At 45.6% G+C, this 18,769-nt stretch overlaps 1 protein-coding gene across 2 annotated transcripts in view; it reads left to right on the top strand.

Annotated features, from left to right (window-relative positions):
• LOC135383859 (alpha-(1,6)-fucosyltransferase-like) overlaps positions 1-18,769 on the top strand; it is an 85,890-nt gene that overhangs the window by 46,646 nt on the left and 20,475 nt on the right. For both annotated transcript variants that reach the window (XM_064613164.1, XM_064613163.1), the window contains exons 3-6: positions 1,139-1,252; positions 1,636-2,243; positions 13,094-13,283; positions 13,688-13,852. In XM_064613164.1, the coding sequence (XP_064469234.1) occupies positions 1,139-1,252; positions 1,636-2,243; positions 13,094-13,283; positions 13,688-13,852 (1,077 nt within the window). The remainder of the gene's footprint in view (positions 1-1,138; positions 1,253-1,635; positions 2,244-13,093; positions 13,284-13,687; positions 13,853-18,769) is intronic.

Below are 18,769 nucleotides of genomic sequence, written 5' to 3'. Positions count from 1 at the left end.
TATGATTAAATCCAGTTATACTTTTTAGGTTGTCTTGAATATACTGCCTAACTCACGATTTAACACTTGTTCTTCTGTATGTCTCTGTATGTATTTTTTTTTCTCGCCTGTGATACCAGGGTGAGCACAGTGTTTGTCTGGGCTTTGAAGCAACGTGTTGAAGTCCTGCACGTGGCTTTTTAGAAAGACGTGAGACGCTATTTTGCAGATGTGATCGAGGTAACAGGGGCCCTTTTTTGTCCCATCTGTAACTTTCGCGAGCATTGACTTCCAATTTGCTCATTTCTGCTCCGCGGCTAATAAAATATGGCCTCACCATTATGATGCTGTGTCATTGCCCTGTGTTTCCATGTGCACTACTCGTGGTTGACCGTTTCGGCTGGCCCAAACAAAAGACAAAATTTAAACCCGGCATTAATTTTTTGATGTCGTCAACTTATACCCATAGGGTGGGGTAAGTTGATGAAAATATGTAGCTTGTCATTTTTGGCTCGTACGAAATAAATATCTCGTTTAGCACCACAGCAATTTGTGGATCACTTCTCAAAGGTTTTGGGGATTCAGTTAACGAATTATATACCAGCGGCATGGCTGAGTGGGTTAAGGCGTCCGCTCGTTGGTTGTAGTTAAGGTTGTGCTGAAGACTGGGAGGTGGTAGGTTCGAACCCTACCGCTGGCTGTGCTGTCCGAGGTTTTCCCTGGGTTTTCCGAAGACTTCCCAGACGAATGTCGGCACAATTTCCCCTGAAGATCATAGGAGGACTAGAAAGCTGTACAATTAAGCATTGTTAGATACACTGCATACTTGCCTTTTCTCACACGTTTCTTACGTTATGATCGACACCTCACGTTACAGAATAGGAGTAATCACATACATAAATAATGGATAGAATTGAAGCCTTTTTTTTTTCAGCCAGTTTTTCCACGGTTTTGGTGTGGGTGAGCTGCATAACGATGCTATTATTCCTCACACATAGGCGAATGTATTTGTAAGTTGTCAGGGCCATTCGTGACATGAACACTTTGCATAGCGCCATCGCGCAATTAACTTCCTAGTTGAATATTTAACATTGACTGGAGGCGACCTGCAGGCAAATCCGGTGTTTCGTCGGATACTTTCAGTCGTATATATGCATAGGTTCCTATGGCCTGCTCTCCTGCTGATTTCGGCGGTTATTGCAACATGGCAGTGGAAAAGTCGACCGAAGCATGTTACAGCACTCACTCCTACGGACCTGCCGCGCCAGAAAACGTATGTAGACCAGATGTGTATGGATCATTTGCAACATAGACCAAATGTATATAAACCATTTCCCAACCGAACCGCCGCTTTGGTGAGCACGGTATTTTCTTCATTGTCCGCTGTTTCGCCAAGTTTCAAGGTGCAAGGCTCTCTGTCTTTTCCTTCCAATTTAACTTTCATTTTCCCAAAAGAAGAGAAACTGGAATAGAAAAGGGACGTGGTTCATCGGTGCACAACAAAAGTTTCGTCAAACTAAGTAATGCCCCCTGTATTCATGTCGAGCACCTGCAGTCAGGTAGTGAATGCTGCTCCAGTAGCTTCGATATAATTTACAAATCTGTGGAATTCTGCAGTTAGAAATACAATTCGCTAAATCGCGTCTTTTGCTGCAGGACAGCATTACGCCAGAAAGCCAGCAAGGCCGACGAGAGCTACTTCCTATCTGCTGCGGAATTCACGCCAACAGTCACGGTGAGGTTCATGGGATTTCGAGATGCCGTCGCAACGTATGGACACGTCGAGCAAAGCCTCTTGGAACTCAACCGCTTCCTGGCTGTTCAACTAAGAGGGACAGTGAGTAGCGCTCCTAAAGCTCTTGCGCGTCGCCTAAGAACCCTTTCCGTGACGACGCGAGAACGGGTTCGATTTCTTCATGAAGAGGTGAAGTCTTTAGCGAACCAGGCAGGCATTATCAAGAAGAAAGATGAAGCATTATTGGAGCTGAAGAACAAGGTCAGCAGGCTTATCGAAGTGAATCAGCAGCAGGACAACTGTTCGAGAGTCTTGTCGTGCCGTCTGTCCAGCCGACATGGGTTCTCTTCAGGAATCCACGATGTGCTCTGGTGTCTTGTCAGAGGTGTTTTGCTGAAGCGTCCAGTGGTGGTAGATTCTCAGCCGTGGAGGTATGACCCGTATGGTTGGAGTCGAATCTTTCTTCCACTGACCGACAAGTGTCCTGAGAAGCCTGACCGTTCATCAACTTGGCCAGGAGGCACCCACTGTAAGCATATGCACTCCCCCCTCCCCCCCTTGCAAGTCTATCGATCTCTGAACCCTACAGATTGAGAACCTGTATCGATACAGGACAAAAGCTAGCTGACCTTGCTTGCTATTCGTTTTATTCCATATGACATTTTCCTGTTAGTTCAATTACCTAATTTGTATCTACTTGCCGTATCGATCCGCTTTACTGGCTCCTGACCGTTCATCAACTTGGCCAGGATACAAACACGGTAAGCAAATGCATTCCAAGCAAACCATGACAGAACCCTCCCCCCTCCAACACACACACACACACACATGAATCCTTCAGATTTCGAACCTGTACCTAGAGCAGACAAAATCTAGCGGACCTTTGTTAGGATTTGTTTTATTGAATCTAATTTCGATATGACATTTTCCTGTTATTTAGCTTACCTAATTTGTGTCGACTTACCCTGTCGTTCAAAGTCGTCTGCGTTGCACTGCTTACAACTCGCCAATTTATTCGTCGGTGTAAGCTTTTCCTTTTTATGAAATCACCTTTGACCCTGGTTGTACCTGTAGTGATGTGTGCACATGGGTCAGAGTTTAGGCGGATGTCATCTTTGTACAGTTGCAGCTTGCGCCTGGTTTATAGCTAGGCAGACTCTCCGATTGATCCGAAAAAATCCGAGAAACAAACCGCGGTAACATTTAAAGCTATTTGGACTTATCTGAAAAACACTGCTTTTGCGCGTTCCAGTAACCGAAAGCTCAGCAAGAAATGTCGTGCATTGATGACTGGTTCACGGGATTTGTTTCCTATTGTGTCGAGACTGATTCATATCGATCTCGGGTTAGCATCCCACGAGACTAGGATGGGTCGTTCTCTGGATCCAAATCCACTGTGCAGCACTCTTTCAGTTAATGCCCGAAGCATCCGTGTAGTGCGGGTTAATTCCATCTTTGCATAGAGGCACCCCGACATTACAATCACTGAGTAGGACACCTTATCTGCTAGACATGAGGTCATTTCTGCAGTTTCCCTCTACTGGAACTGCCACGAAGTTATGGCGCACAACGACAAGCTTCTTTCGATGCAGCTTCTCTAGGTGAACTATAGCTTCTCGTTGCTTTTGTGAGTACGTCAAAATTAACGACGAACAATCCTGAATTCTATGAAAATATTGAACAACGAACGACACCCTCTAAATATGCGAAAGAGAGCACGAAATCCAGTTATCCCATTCATAGCTTTCAGCGCTTGCGCAATAAGCAGTGCTTGTCGTGAAACCTGCGGTACTGATCTGAAATAAGGAACATCTTATACGTGTAGAAGCTTCCGCTTGATTGCAATTACCGGATATCGAGGGAAACATGCACGTATTTACACCAAGAGAGCGAGTGTCTCAAGTTTTGTCAATACCGTTAGGATTTCTGTTCAACAAACCGTATTCACGTAAGGATATGGTGCATCGTTGTAGTGGGTCAACTAAACAAACAAGGACAGACACAATACAAGCCTCGCAACGCCCACGTGCCTTTCGTTCAACTGCCATCATGCACTTGAATGCTTGATGCAGTAAACAATATACTGCGTATGCATTAATCACGCCAGCCCTTATAGATCAGGTTATTGTTGAGGTGAGCGCGGATAACATTGATAATATACACATCCGCACTGCACCCGCTCACGTAATACCCGCTACCGCGCTAGTTGAAATGGGTGTACCGCAAGCGCGCGGGTATTGAGTATATGCGCACATTTGCAGTCGTTGTATTTTCTGGAAAATTTTGCATGACGAAAATATTATCTTTCAAACAGTTTCACTTTTCAGCATGCAAATCACTTAGGAACATTGTGCCATCCACAATTGTGCAATCAAACGAAGTTAAAGTCACAACAACGGAAGGGACACACTTCGACACCATTTTTGATTATTTGCGCCAATTGTGGATCCACCTCGGGGACGTCGACAGTGATATTAACGATTCTTTGCGCATAAAATACGGATGTTGTGGCGTACCGCGGCCGGCGGTGCTCGGGTTTATCCGTACCTTCTCGGCGCGGATTTCGAGACGTTATATCTGCATCAGCAAAACACGATGTAGAACGGATCCCGCGGATCCGCATATGACGCACCCGCGCACACCTCTCGTTATTCGAGCATGCGATCCCGTAACATCGAGGTTCCGTGCGACTGCAGAATGAAATCCCAGCACCCACTTTATGAACTGTAAGCACAGTGTCTGCCAGGTAAACCCTCTTTTATAGGCTGCGGCCGGTTTCGTGTGATAGCTTCTGCAAGTAATACTTGTGTAGCTGTTCCTCGCGGTAAAACACGAGACTGGGAAAGAAGGACATAGACGACATGTTCTCGAACATGTTCCCGAACACAGCTGAACATTTAATGGCAGGTCTTTCTTTCCCTGTCTCGGGTTTTAGCCTTTGGAATACCTTCCGGCTCGCCTGTGTCCAAGCCCTTTTATCGTTACCTTTTCCTCCACTCGTAAGTGAAACTTTCCGTTTAACCGAAAATGTGTGATTTTTTTTATGTGCTGCAGCCCATGGTACCGTGACTCATATTATGTGAGTCTATGTTGGTGTCAGACATCCGGGTACTCCAAACACGAGTTTGAGATTTGGGAAAGAGATATGCAACATGCACGTCGACAAAACTTTTCAGTGTTGTGAAGTGACCTTGTGGCCCGTGCCGTTTGCACGAAATGCTTGAGAATATACTGTTGAACTCTGTTATTTCGCGCCCCAAAAATGTGGGAGTTGGGCACAGGAAATATATTCGCGACCTCTAATATTCGCGAAGGCCTCTCAACACGCGAGATCGCCTATTATATACCCCATCCGTTGACAACGCGGGTCTTTGACCTCCATTTGTTGGAAGCTTGTCGATGCGCCGCAGAATAAGACGGTATCGTGGGTGCCTAATTCAATGTACATATGTTTATAATATACGCTTCGTATCTTCTCACGTTGTAAATATAATGTAAAGAAATACCAGGGGTCTAGCACAATATTTTCCTTGTGTCTATTTATTTCCGAAAAATTCGCTTGCCCCTTGAATTCGCGAAAATGTCAGTTCGCGAATTTCGCGAAACTTAAGGGGGCTCGAAATAATAGGGTTTTACAGTATCTTAGGCTGAGGACACTCACGTGACGAACTTAGCTCACGCGACAAGTCTTTCGGACTGGTTTGCACGATAGGCCAGGGAGGAGATTCGTACGTGAAAATTATCTGGGGAGGAAAGCTCCTCCATGACCCAATTTTCTCAGCTACGATGACGTCACCGGACATGACGTTGCGGGCTCCACGTTTGGTCCATGAGATTTCGTCCAATTGGAGCAGGCGTGAATGATACCGGGGTGGTACGAAGCGAGGCGGGAATTTCTCTCCACGTGGTGTCCGACAGCTGATCGCCGCTTTCCAGCCCCCCCCCCCCCCCCCCCAGCCGCATGAATACCGACGTAGAAAAAGTGAAGGGGCCAAACTGGACCGAGGAGGCAACCTTGTAACTGACACACGAGGTAGATGTGCGCAAGGATATTACCAACCAGACATTTAGCAAGGATGTGATGACGAAGACAAAATGAAAGGCACGGGAAGACACGACGGATAGTGTTACTTAACTACCGGTTCCCGTATCCCCACCGGTCACACCAAGAAGTCAAGAAGCGGTGGGACACGCACGAGAATGGCGGAGAAAGTTCTCAGACATGCGGCAAAATATGAGGAAGACCGGTAAGTGCACAAACAGCAAGGCGGGATGCATTCCCTCCTCAGTTCCACTGGCAGTAATCTTTATAATTCTCTATGTTACCCTGCTTTATTAGTGATTGGTAGGCGATTTTTACCAGAGGTTAACACAGGCAGTTAATTTGTTGTTGATCCCTCACTGATCTTAAGCGTATTCTACACTATAGCTACAATGTCAACTGCTGTATACAACAAACCTCTAGTAGAACGTCGAATTGGGCCTGTTGGTTGGATATCATGAAATTAAAAGCGGTGAAACTGGTTTAGCGATTTTAAATTCGTGAAACTTACTCTGCTGAAATTGCTGCTCTCTGTGTATTGACTTATTTTTGAGGTGAGGAAGGCCAAGCAGTGGGGATACCATGCGTTATGTCGGCAGGCTTGGATGTCATAGGGGCCGAGTCGATAAGCGTAACTGACATTGTTAGAGGCATCGACTCTGGTGAGGCGCCCAATCAGCTGCTGTAAGTTACATGACTGCTTAGCTGACAGCTGTTATATTTATCTACTAAGGGTAGCTACTGTGACTACATCAGTGTGAAATACATGATAGAAATAGTAGAATATGGATTTTGGGGAGTAGAATGAGTGGCATCCTTAAATACAGCATTATACGCAGTGTATACGATGTTCCAACATCATGGCCACGCAGTCCACCGAAGTCCATGGCAGTCGAGAAGAAGCGGCTCCCTGCCTTCCTCTACCAGAGCCTGTAGATTCTTGGGCAGAGTCCCACGCCTCCCGTTATGAAGCACCGCTACAGACAACCCCTGCACACCCCCTGCAATGCAACAGTGCGATGACCCTGCAAAGACGAAGTCCAACAAGAAGCGGAAGGGTATGACGTCCGATCAGTATGAGGAAGGATTTAAAAACGGAGTTGACTTTACGAATTTCATCTATCTCCGAAGGAATATGGTTTATGGACCAGGGACCCTAACCATGCTTCAAGCCCACAAAACATTACATTCACGGATTCAATTTCTTAAAGACCTCATAAGCAAGCGGGATTCAATCCTAGTTCCATGAAATCAGCATGGTTAGGGTTCCTTGATTTTTGTACAGGTTTATGTAAACGCTTTTTGTTGTAAAATTTCTTTGTACAATTCTTTGTAAAAATTTTGCGTGTGTGCCATTTTTAGTTACGTATGCAAAATTTCATGCGGTAAATACATTGTGTTCCTCAGAAGCTGCATTGTTCAGCTATACGACATTTCGAAACTTCGTTACTCCACCTCTGCCTGATAATTATGTTCTGTGCACGCCTGTATAGGACAGTGCCTTGTGTCATATCCTGTATTTAATTGCCAGTAAATTTGTCTTCCGCGAGGGACGTGTGTCGAGATTTCAGCACACGTTAGAGAACCCTCAAATCGGCAAAATTAATCGACACACCCGACCACTGTGGCGCCGCTCATGATCACAGTTCTCTCGCGACGTAATGCCCCGAATTATTATTATTATTTCAGCGTTAAAATCATAGGCATTTTTTTTTAACGCGGAGCCCCAGCGTCGCAAGGTGCCGCGTATTAATGTGACGCTTCTTAGGCGTCGAAATGATGGTACTTTTTTAACGCAGTGTGCTTCGTCGGTTGACCATGTTCACTTCACGCGGCTCCCCGCCAGGGTGTGTTGCAGGGGGCAGGACGCCAATACATCCCTATTACGATATCATGAGCGACGATTAGACGCCATAATGTGCTCAGATATCACGGCAAGTCAAGAACATGTAACAGTGACAACAATAAAACAGAAGTGGCGTAACAGGGAAGTACTGAAGTGGTTTCTTCCACATAGTAAACCTGATTACGCCATGTGAAATATAGCTACTCTATAGTTACCACACTGTGCAACCGTTCGGTCCCCTAGCGTATAGAATACAAAGTGTCAATTCTACTACGTTGCATCTTGTGCACCCCTAGAAATTTGAATATGTTCCTACGGATTATTCAGTGTGACAGAATACGAGTAAGGCAAAGCATATGCACCAGGTGATATATTAAAAAGGACATTGAACATTTATTTGTGCTGCGTGGGCTTGCATTTATAGATGTATCCCTTTCCCGTTTACAAATATCACAGTTACATACCACAGCTCTGTCTCTTTCATGTCTACACTGCTTCCTTAAATTCACTCAGAGGGCGGAATACATCGTGTCAATAACCTTCCTTGCCTTCCCGGTCGTCCAACCTCTTCAAATGGTGTGGCTTGCAGGAGGATTGTTCGAGAAATCCAAGCAACTGTCCATATGACGACGGGTACGAGAGGTTTAAACTGTAGTAGACAGCTAAACACAAATAAGCGCAGCTTCAATGTAGAGCCCTGCACCATCCGCGGATGGAAGCGGATATCCGCAAGATACTTGCGGATTCGGATGAAAATTTAGCACTTTCTGTGGTGTGCGGATCGGATCCGGATGGCTCAAGGTCGGATGCGGATCGGATGCGGATGCGAAGGCAGCGGATCGGATGCGGATATACCACGTACTGTAATTTTTCCACCAGCAATTTATTTGTATTGCGCGCCGACAGCGAGCGCATGCTCGGGTTCACCTTTGACCATGGACGACCAAGACAGGAGAGGAGGCATTCTGGCGTCTGGGAACCACGCGAACACCAGCGACGTAGCGTTCCACGCGTTCCAGATGTCTCTCCATATCGCGTTTGTTGAAAGGTTTACCTCTGCTTGTCGTTGTGAGTCCTTCCGTGATAGCATGGAGGCATCCGAGGTCCATCTCGGCAGTGACTTGTTTTGGAACCTGTGCAAAATATAAGACTCGTGTAGAAAGTACAATGTTTGATAGTCAGAGGTGCTAATATTTTGCTGTTGTATATCTCGTTTTTATGTCATAATATGTACGCAGGAATGCTATTAAAGCTTTAATGATTTGCAACCCTCGCTGTTATACATTTGGTACAAGCAGTGGACATTGCCTTCGAAACTGAACCAAAGAGCCACATCTTACCAAACGCAGAAGAAAGATTCCTGGACCGAATAAATCTCCGATGTACTACAGGGTTGATTTTGGGTTGCAGCACAAAGCCATGTTCCAAAACGAATCTCTGCCTCAATTTCCAGCTGTAATGTTCACAACACATCTCATACCAGCATTTTATATAGAATTATCTTCCCTACTTACAACATTTTTGTTCAAAATGTATAGGCAGGCAGGCAGACAACTGTAGTATCCTTCCGTTTCTTGAAAATCGTCCACACAATGGGTATACATATCTCATTACTAAAAAGTATTCACAGATCTATTAGCGCTGTAGGGAGGAGTAGCAGTCGGGTAAGGGTCCCGGATGCTTGTGTTGTGTTATCTGTCTTTTTGATGTCCCATGATACCCCGGCGGCTTTCCCGGACTAAAATAACCGGTTCATCTAACATCAGTGCATGACCTGTAACTATTGCGTGTTCACAAAGTTTCGATTATTTGCCTTTCTTTAGAGTTTGTTTTCACAGGTGTCGTAGACGGGCTAGGCCAAAAACATTGTTGGTGCCTTACTTTCCAAAAGCTCTAAACCAAGGACTCAAGGTATCTCGTAAGACTCACCTTAAGCTCTTTCAATACGTTCATTCACGCGGACGTGTCCCGTGCATTCACAGATTACTTCCTTGCAGGCGCCTCGAAAGACTCCCCGTTGTTTCCCGGCCACTTGAACATCAAATTATTTTTTGTTGCTATGCAGCACACCGCACAAAATATACTTTACTTACCTAAACATCCGCAGGGCTGGGGTATACCGGGAAGGCGTTTCACGGTTTGAAAATGGAAATGGAATGGCTGGAACGCGAGCGAGAGCGGCCAGACCGAGACTGTTTGCGTGTCTGTTGCTCCGCTTTGCCGTCACCAGAGAGACGGCTAACTTGACTGCGTTGCTCTAGGAGTCTTAAATGGCTTCTCTTCGGCGTCGCACGCCGATGTCTCGAAGCATCACACATGCTTCCTTCCTTCGCCCCATGTTAACGGCCTAGTCATAAGGCTGTGACGACTAGATCAGAATCTAGTCCGTCTTTCAAATACAGAGACGCTTACACAAGGCGTCACACACGTTTTAGGCTTCTCCAAATTGAGAGTGTAGTGACTATACAAACTAGCAACAGTTTTTTTGTTCTCCAAAACATCCGTCTGTTGGTTTGCTTTACAGACTTGCTTACCTTAGGTGAAATGCTGGCTCACAATCATGTCGCATATGTACACGCCATCTTGCCGTCCTCGTGGAGTATCTGCCTCAACTCCTGTGGGTCTGATGGTACCTCTGGATCGCATTTGATACTGATGTTCAGTTCACATACTCATCTGCACAGCAACATCGTAACCAATTATGCCTACCGCTCGACGATGTACCGCGAAGTTTTGTGGGCTGCGTTGTACCGTTCTTGTAAGCCACTGTTGGGGTCTCGAAACACCGTCATCAGCCATGGCCTCCAAGCATGTCCCCTGTCACAGAGCAGCATCCCTCATACGGTGCCATTGTTCAGCCTTTCCTCAATATGGCTCGAGCGAAGGATCCTGGAGCAGTGGACACTACCAGACCACTGATTGACAACATTGATCATGTACGAATTGGCATCCACTATCACCTGAACATTTAGAGAGTGGAAGTCTTTTCGGTTGATATAGTTTTCCTCATGCTGTATAGGGGCTTAGATACGAACATGGGTACCATCGAATTCAAACAACTCAGGGAAAAGACGTGCTGACGCAAGGAATGGAGCCTGGTTAGCATATCTGACAGGATATCGTCTTCAAAGCTCTTTTGACATTTTTGGACACCATATGACTTCCATCCTTATTGTGAAGGGGCCACAACATCACCAGCAACGGAGTAGAGTATCGCCCCTGGCGATGAAACTCCCCATTCATAAGGTTTGATTCCTGGCGTCAGCACCTCTTTTCCCTGAGTAGTTTGAGTGCGTTACTCTCTGTGCGGTTGAGCCATACGTGTCTGTGTCCCATCTAATTGTGGTCAGCCACGGCCAAATCTCGATGTTTATGGGTGCCGTCGACAGGTCCCAAACTTGCAGGAAAACCACCTTTTCTCAGGAATGTCTCCTTTGCACGTACAGCTTCATGGCCAGTGGACGCCCCAGAACCCACCGTAGTTGTAACTACCCTCAAGCGGGTGCTTTTCGCTAAACCGCCATATTCTCGTGTTCACACGTCATACGCAACGTCATTTTGAAGACATGTGACTTTGTTTACATGTCGTTTCAGCGCTTGCAGACATATTCTCGTTGGTATAAAGTCAAGAGACGGACGTATGTGGCCAGCGTAAACTATACGTGCTTCTTCCGCGACCATGGTACACCACTTCTCCTTAGTTTGAGTACATCACACGGGCTCAGTGTGTCTTCACGCTGGGTCATCGCCACATCTTTGGAAGTGGTCAACAGTACCAGCCCTCATGTATGAAAGTGCGCGCTTTACTGCGAGATTACCGGATAAATGTAGTTACCGGGATCGAGAAACTTCCGAAACAGCGCACAGAAAGCGCAAACGCGTTGTGTGCAAACGGTTTGGCCGCCGATCACGGGCGCGTCTTTGAGACCACGTGTGTGGTGCCGTTTGCTGTGACGTGTGATCATGACCTGTCCAGAATGCATTGCGTTCACGCAGAACGGTTTCATCTTTCGTCTATGGAGCAATACAATACACTAGGTGCCACACCTCTGGGGGAACCTGCAAGAGGGTTGTTTGTCTGGACTCTTCCAGACCAAATAATCTATGTGAGCTCTACAGGTACAAACTTACATTTCTAAGCTTTGACAAGGCTTGGACTACAGTGGTTATAAAACGTGTCCAGCTTACAACAAATGCTACAAGTTCGCGTATATGTACTGCTTGCGACACGCTTTTCTGAAATCAGCACCCTGTGGTTTGTTCCATCTCGAACCTCCTGGTGTTGCAAGATCATTTATTTTGAGTGATAAACACGTGCAGCATATGGTATTTCTTTAAATACAATATTGGAACAACATTTCTGAGGGCAGTCAAGGAAATATGGGCTGCAGATCTCATGACTGGCGATTCCAGACAACCGTGTAGCAAGCGGTACGGATTTTTCTTTTTTCTTGCGATCAACCTTTATCGTTTCACGAGTTCACGGTTCACTTTGCTTTGTGCACGTAATTTCAGACTTCGCACGTAAGTTCCTACCTGTTTACAGCGTTAAACTGTCACCATTTGCTTGCGTAAACCTAGTTCATTACATCAGAAGTTTACCTACCTGATGTATTTATGGCGGTGCCTGATCAGCGCAGGAACAAACACACGCACAATACGGCTTGCTGTTGAGACGTGTACATGAATGATGTCCTCGCAAGTGACGAGAAAGCTGCCGCTCGCGACAAAGTGAACGGCCACGAGCGCTTGTATCTCTACAGGCACGGCACAGCTACGTTTTGTCTTTCGAGTCATGTCGTCGCGCACCAAGTTCACGATGAACAGCACTCCATTTCGGTGAAACCAGAGTCGCTCAAACATCTCATCACTGTCATACATATCGATAAGGTTCCGACGATCAGAGAGAGAAAGAGCCTGCCTTCCAAGAGTTCGTTACATCACAGAGTGCAATCGGTGCCGCCGAACGACCTCCATCAATGCGCGGCACAAGAACAAAGGGGGAAAGGCTGCTCAAAGGGCTGGAGGTAGCTCGCTGTATCCCTCAAGCATTCTGAGTTTACTCTACGAGTTCCGTCACCGATTTCTCCTCCGGTGCGATTCGTACAGCCCAGTGAGAGGTCATATGGGGCGCGTGAGGAAAATCTTCACTGTGACTTTCCTCATAGCGCTTCGTGCAAACGTTCATAGAGGACACTGTTTTCTTAATCCCAAGCATTTACAACGCACTCTGCGCTTGATATGAGTTTCCTGAGGACACGTTGCTTTTCAATCACAGAACGAGGAGGATGTCCCTTAAAAAGGGAAAATAGCGCCACCACAAAGAGAGGATTTTTTCACCATATTGTGTTCCGTCACTCTTGTCTGCGTTTTAACTGCTGCTTTGCGATTGTGATGGATGTTCACCAACCAAAACATTTCAATCTGTGCACATAATTATCACATGTGGAAGCTGTCAAACATTTCGTTTTTCGTTTTTTTCCTCTTTCAGACACAAAGGATCGCGGATCAATTCTGGATATTCCTGACGATATAGCGACAGAATTGGTCGGGCTTCACACTGACCCTTACGCTTGGTGGTTTGGGCAGTTCGTGGCATACATCATGAGACCTTCGGTGTCCTTATTTGACAACCTACGCGAAACGAAGAGAAACATCACCTTCAGGTCTCCTATTGTGGGGTGAGTGGTCGACATTCCAGATGATGTTTGCTGGCAAGCTTGGTTTGATTAGGTTGGTTGGCATTATTCTCAGAACGCTGACACTATAGATTAGCCTAATGTTTTGTGTTAATAATATAGGGTCCGTAGTTAACTCGCACTGTGCCCTCTTTTCTCAGTTTATTCCTGACGGTGAACCCACATTGTTTTGGGGTCACATGTACTTATGAATGTCATTGTATGCTGCAGCACACGATGATTTACCAAGCCATACTCTTCAGTCTAACAGACTAGTTAGGAAAGTAGTCAACCGTTCAAGTTAGGGAAGGCTTGTAGATAATCCGTTGGCTCATGTTGAGTAAAGTGTATTGCCAACTATTCTGGAAAGCGAATAATATTGCAACAATTGTTCAATCTCATTTCAGCTTACACATCCGACGCACTGATAAACGCGGCGAGGCGGCCCGACACGAAATAAAAGAATACATGGAACACGCCGATGAGTATTTCGCCAATATCGCGGGGCCAGTACCAAGGCGCATATATGTGGCAACCGAAGATCCTTCGGTTTTCCCGGAACTACGGAAAAAGTATGTCTTTTCTGCTTTTTAGAAAGTGGACAACTGTAAAGTTTTGCACTTTAGTGCAAAGTGTAGGCTGTAAAGTTGCTTTTTCCTCATAGGGTGTAGGGTAAGCAATCTCGACAACTGCCGCCTAGAGTATACAAGAGCGCTTCTCCTGGACATTGACAGGACAGAGTTACAACCTAGTGTTCCACTACGATTTGATTGATGGCATGTGCGACCTTGTGTATAAACCACTAATTCCATGCACAAGATAGCGACCTGTAAAATTAGCAGTATCCCTGCTCATGCAACAAGCAGTAATGCAATAGAAATCATTGATCTTCTAAGGAAACGCGGAAATCATTTTAAACTGCACGTAATGGTTTGCAGGTATGGATGAAATGTAGGACCAGAACTGCAATGAGTAATGATGTAATACTGCAGGTGATAACGTGTAGTGGTGTTTAGCATGAAGAAACACTTTCTTGGCCGCACCACGAGTACCTAAGTAGCACATATAGTAGTAGTATCCAGCCATCGCACACTTCAACCACTTCTTTCTAATCTAATAGAAGCCAATTGAAATCAAATTCTAAGCCAGCACAATCCAGTTCTAAGCCATCTGATTGGTCGACCGTAGCTCCGCCCCTTTATGCTCATCACCTGGCTTGGCTCCGCCCCCTCACGCTGATTGGTCCACGCCAAGCCTACTGATTGATGATTGGCTGGCTTGGCTCCCCACCTTTATGCTAATGAGCTGGCATGGCTCCGCCACCTCATGCTGATTATCCCATGCTATGCCCTCTGATCATGGCTCTGCCGTCCCTTATGAGAATTAGCTGGCTTTCACCCCACTGATTGGTCCACGCCAAGCCCACTGATCGTGGCTCCGCCCCTTATGCTAATTGGCTGGCATGGCTCCGCCCATTGATTGGTCAATTCTAAATCAATTGATCCAGGTTGATTCTCCACATTTTCTAGACTTCTGAGGCATCTGATTGGTCAATTCTAACTCCTCCCCCACCAATTCTAAGCCTACTGATTGGCATCGCCCATTTCACGCTGATTGGCTGGTTCCTTCACGCTGCCAAACCACATCCACACGGGGCCAGATGGCGCGCTCAGCAGCGGCTCCACTGCTGCTCTACACTCTTAAAAATGAACTTCACTGCATAGCACGCTCCTATCCAACCACCATCTGGAATGATATCGTTACCTGCCCAGATTTGTTGAAAACGGGAGGCGTACGCCTTTTTTGTGACACTTATGCTGTTCATAATTGTCACAAAAAAGGCGTACGCCTCCCGTTTTCAACAAATCAGGGCAGATGACGATATCATTCGATATGATGGTTGGCCAAGAGCGTGCTATGCGGTGAAGTTCATTTTTAAGAGTGTACCTCAGATAGCTCTACACCATCAGATAGACACGAGGAATATATTTCAACGTTTATTGAGTACATGTTTGAGAAAACTCATGGTAGCCTTGGAGAGATTGATTCCCTTGATACTGGGTGTGGTTCTTCGGAAGTGTCGGATCATGTAAACGTCTCTAGGACAGCGGCTGAGAAGAATTTCATGCTTGATCAATTGACACTTCCACGTGCATTGGATATCTTTGTAGTTATCGCTCCCGTCCAGCTATTGAAGGCACACGCGCAGCGATCGCGTATCGTTCCTGTCCAGGCTCATGCCGGACCACATGCCATTCTCTGATGGCTAAACTATCACCTCGGCGTTTGTGTGCATAGGTGTGCTTATCCTTCTCTAGCTGGATGCTCGCAGTACTGCTGCCAGCATCCAGCGCCAGCGTGCACGAGACGAGCGAGAAGAGAACGAGGTAAGGAACGCCCGATGAAATCCCACTATCTAGGTCATCCACTGCAGCTATCATACTTGCAGCATCCATACGGGTAGCAGTCGACGACATTGTAGAGGTATCATTATCGTCGTACGCCATCAGACTTCTTTTCACATTTTTGATGGTGTAAGTGCACTGTTTCTTTCCCACTATTGACACCTCTTCATGTGATATGCTAGGGTGGTTTAACAGGGTATCGGGGTACGTATCATGGAAAAGGTGTTTGTGTACAATGCTCTAATTTAGTTCTTTAGCTCCCTCCCTTTAGCTCCCTTTAGCTCTTGCAATTTGTTTTCCCCTGGATAATTTGATGGAGTACCTTTTGGCTTTCAAGCATATTACATCCTCAATGGGTGTGCTATCAGTTTCACTTTTAAAGGCGCCAAGCCTGCCGCGATTCCCCCTGATAATTCTCGACGCGCCCGGTGAACTCTTGAATCACGTCCATCAAAGTATTAGCAATAGCTCCGTCGCTATGGACTTCACGAACAATCGCCATAAAGTGGGTGATGTGCGCGATTATGAGCCCCCGAATTTTCTGTATCATCAAAACAGTGGAACAAATGCAAAACCTAAAGGGCATTGTCTGCATTCTCAATATAGGGACCATATCGTGAAAATATATCATTAAATACTGTCACAAATCCTCTACTCCCTGATTGTGAACAGATGCCAGTAGCACGAACCTTTTGACGATACCACGAAATGCACTGTCAATCTGGAAGAAGGGCAGGAAGTATATATCCAGGGTGTGATCGTACACAGTGTAGGACGCGCACCTTCCAGAGAATCGTCTTTCGATACCTCTTCATCCTGATCGATATCGTGAGGGTCAAGAAAGCAGAATACACATCCAGGCACTGGAAAAAGACGAAACCATAAAAAAACACGCAACAAGGAGGCGGGTGTGAATAAATTACTTTTGAAGCAAGTTGTGGATGCGCTCTCGAAACGACTATGAGGACTGTTCCCCCTCTCAAGCGCTACCATGGCTTATAAATTGATAATCTCACCGCATGCCCCAACATGTGCAATGACGTGGGGCGATCTGTTTCATATCAGAGCTCATTTGTTTATGCATACTTCCATACTTTGGAGGTTGTAAATCATGTTTCCCAAGAAATGAGGTCATCGAGCTTTTGAGGATGATGCAACAACATGTTGCAGGGGGAGCCATCTGTTTTATATCAAAGCTCGCTTGTTTCCGCATAACGTGTTTTCCGAGAAATGGAGTCATCGAGCTTTCCTTTGAGGTCGCCGCCATGCGTATTAAAATACATATAAATATATAAACCAATCGCAGCTATACATCACAGCTACCATGCGCGCACGCCACCAGTTTTATATCACTGGCTAAAAAAACTGTTTATATGTGATTGGAACTTTGCGTAAATAAAACCTGACCCAACTAGCCTACCATGGTGCACCACCTCTGTGCACAATCTAAAAATAGGTACAGTCAACCTCCAAGGGTGCTTTATATAAAAGTTGCGATATACACAACTCATTTGAATTCCGTGCCCGCAAAGAAGCAACTTGTTCATGAGCTCTGTTATATCTGACGGTCGACTCCGGGTTGATTCTTCAAGTGCACAACGAGGAAGGTATGTCTTACTATTGTCTTCAAGATGAGGAAAGTTAGGTAATAGTTCCCATTTTCAGTTCATGCGGGTGTGTAGGAAGTTGCACTGAGAAGTCTTCAAGTAAAATATGACATCTATTTTCGAGAAGCTGGATAACTAAAGAAATCTGGTGATGGCGACAATGAGAAAATGAGCATTGTCTCAAAGAATGCTCGACGTGGTGGACTTACACAAGGTGGACACCATGTATGGGGAGGCAGTATATGTGGAACTCCTGATGGAAAAAGACAAGCGCGTAAAGGTGTACCTACCCTGTCGTGTTAAGCGATTAACAGATTAAGATTTGGAAGAAATGCGTGAATTACCGGACCTGAAACTGGAGAAGGAGAGATTCAGGTATCGTAAAAGAGTCGCATCGCCTGACATCGTCTTTACTCACACGAAGAAAAAGTGACGCATCCCAACGAGACCCGTAACCATCGAAAGTGTGCGTGCATCATCCCATATGTAATCATCAGCACAATAAAAAAAACATGAACTTCTTTTTAAGAGAAAAATACTGTGTTGTGTGATGGATTGATTCGTAGAGATGGATTAGGAAGCTATACCGGGTCTTTCAGTGAAATCCCCGGGCTAAATAATTCGCCAACGGGTGCACCAATCGACTAACTTTCTTTTTTAGAAGTATCTGTCCGATACCACCTATAAGCAGCACACCGTGTGAATGAGTGTGAGGCGCTCATTATTTAAATAAAAATTAACATGAGTTTCGTAAAAAAAAACACATAAATGGGTACTACCCCTTTTGGTACCTTCAGTGGACACCTTTCCGAGAAAAATCTGCCACCGAAGCCGGTCATTTGTTGCTGTAATTAATTTGTTTCGGTTTACATATTTTGTCGTGGCTGGTCGCGGCGAAGCGCAAAAGGACGTGATTCATTGGTGGATAAGGGAGTGGAAGAGCGTACTGTTGCGCGTCACTGCGACCAGCCATGACAAAAATATGTATACCGAAACCAATCAATTACTGCAACAAATGGCCTGCTTCCGTGGCAGGTTTTTCTCTAAAAGGTGTCTACTGAAGGTCCCAAAAGGCGCAGTACCCATTTTAATGCCGACAGCGCCCTGCTTTAGATGTTATGTTTTTTTACGAAACTCATTTGAATTTTTATTTAAATAATGAGCGCCTCCCACTCATTCATATGGTGCACAGCTTGTAGGTGGTATCCGAGAGATACTTGTAATAACGGAAAGTTCGTCGATTAGTGCACCCGTTCGCGAATTATTTAGCCCGGGGATTTAACTGAAGCACCCAGTATAGATAGGACGATATGATCGGGAGCTATATAAAAGGATTCTATCGGGTATTCATCGCCTAAGCGAGTATAGTTTGTGGACAGCTCTATAGAAGAAAGGATACCATGCTTTTTTTAAGCAACAACCAACTTTTCTAGAATATTTATTGATTTTAGGTCATTAGCGGCGAGATTATTGGAAA

This window comes from Ornithodoros turicata, chromosome 2 (genome assembly GCF_037126465.1).
Source record: "Ornithodoros turicata isolate Travis chromosome 2, ASM3712646v1, whole genome shotgun sequence".
NCBI lineage: Eukaryota > Metazoa > Arthropoda > Arachnida > Ixodida > Argasidae > Ornithodoros > Ornithodoros turicata.
The sequence above is the reverse complement of the archived record's forward strand: the minus strand, read 5'-3'. Positions and strand labels throughout refer to the sequence as shown.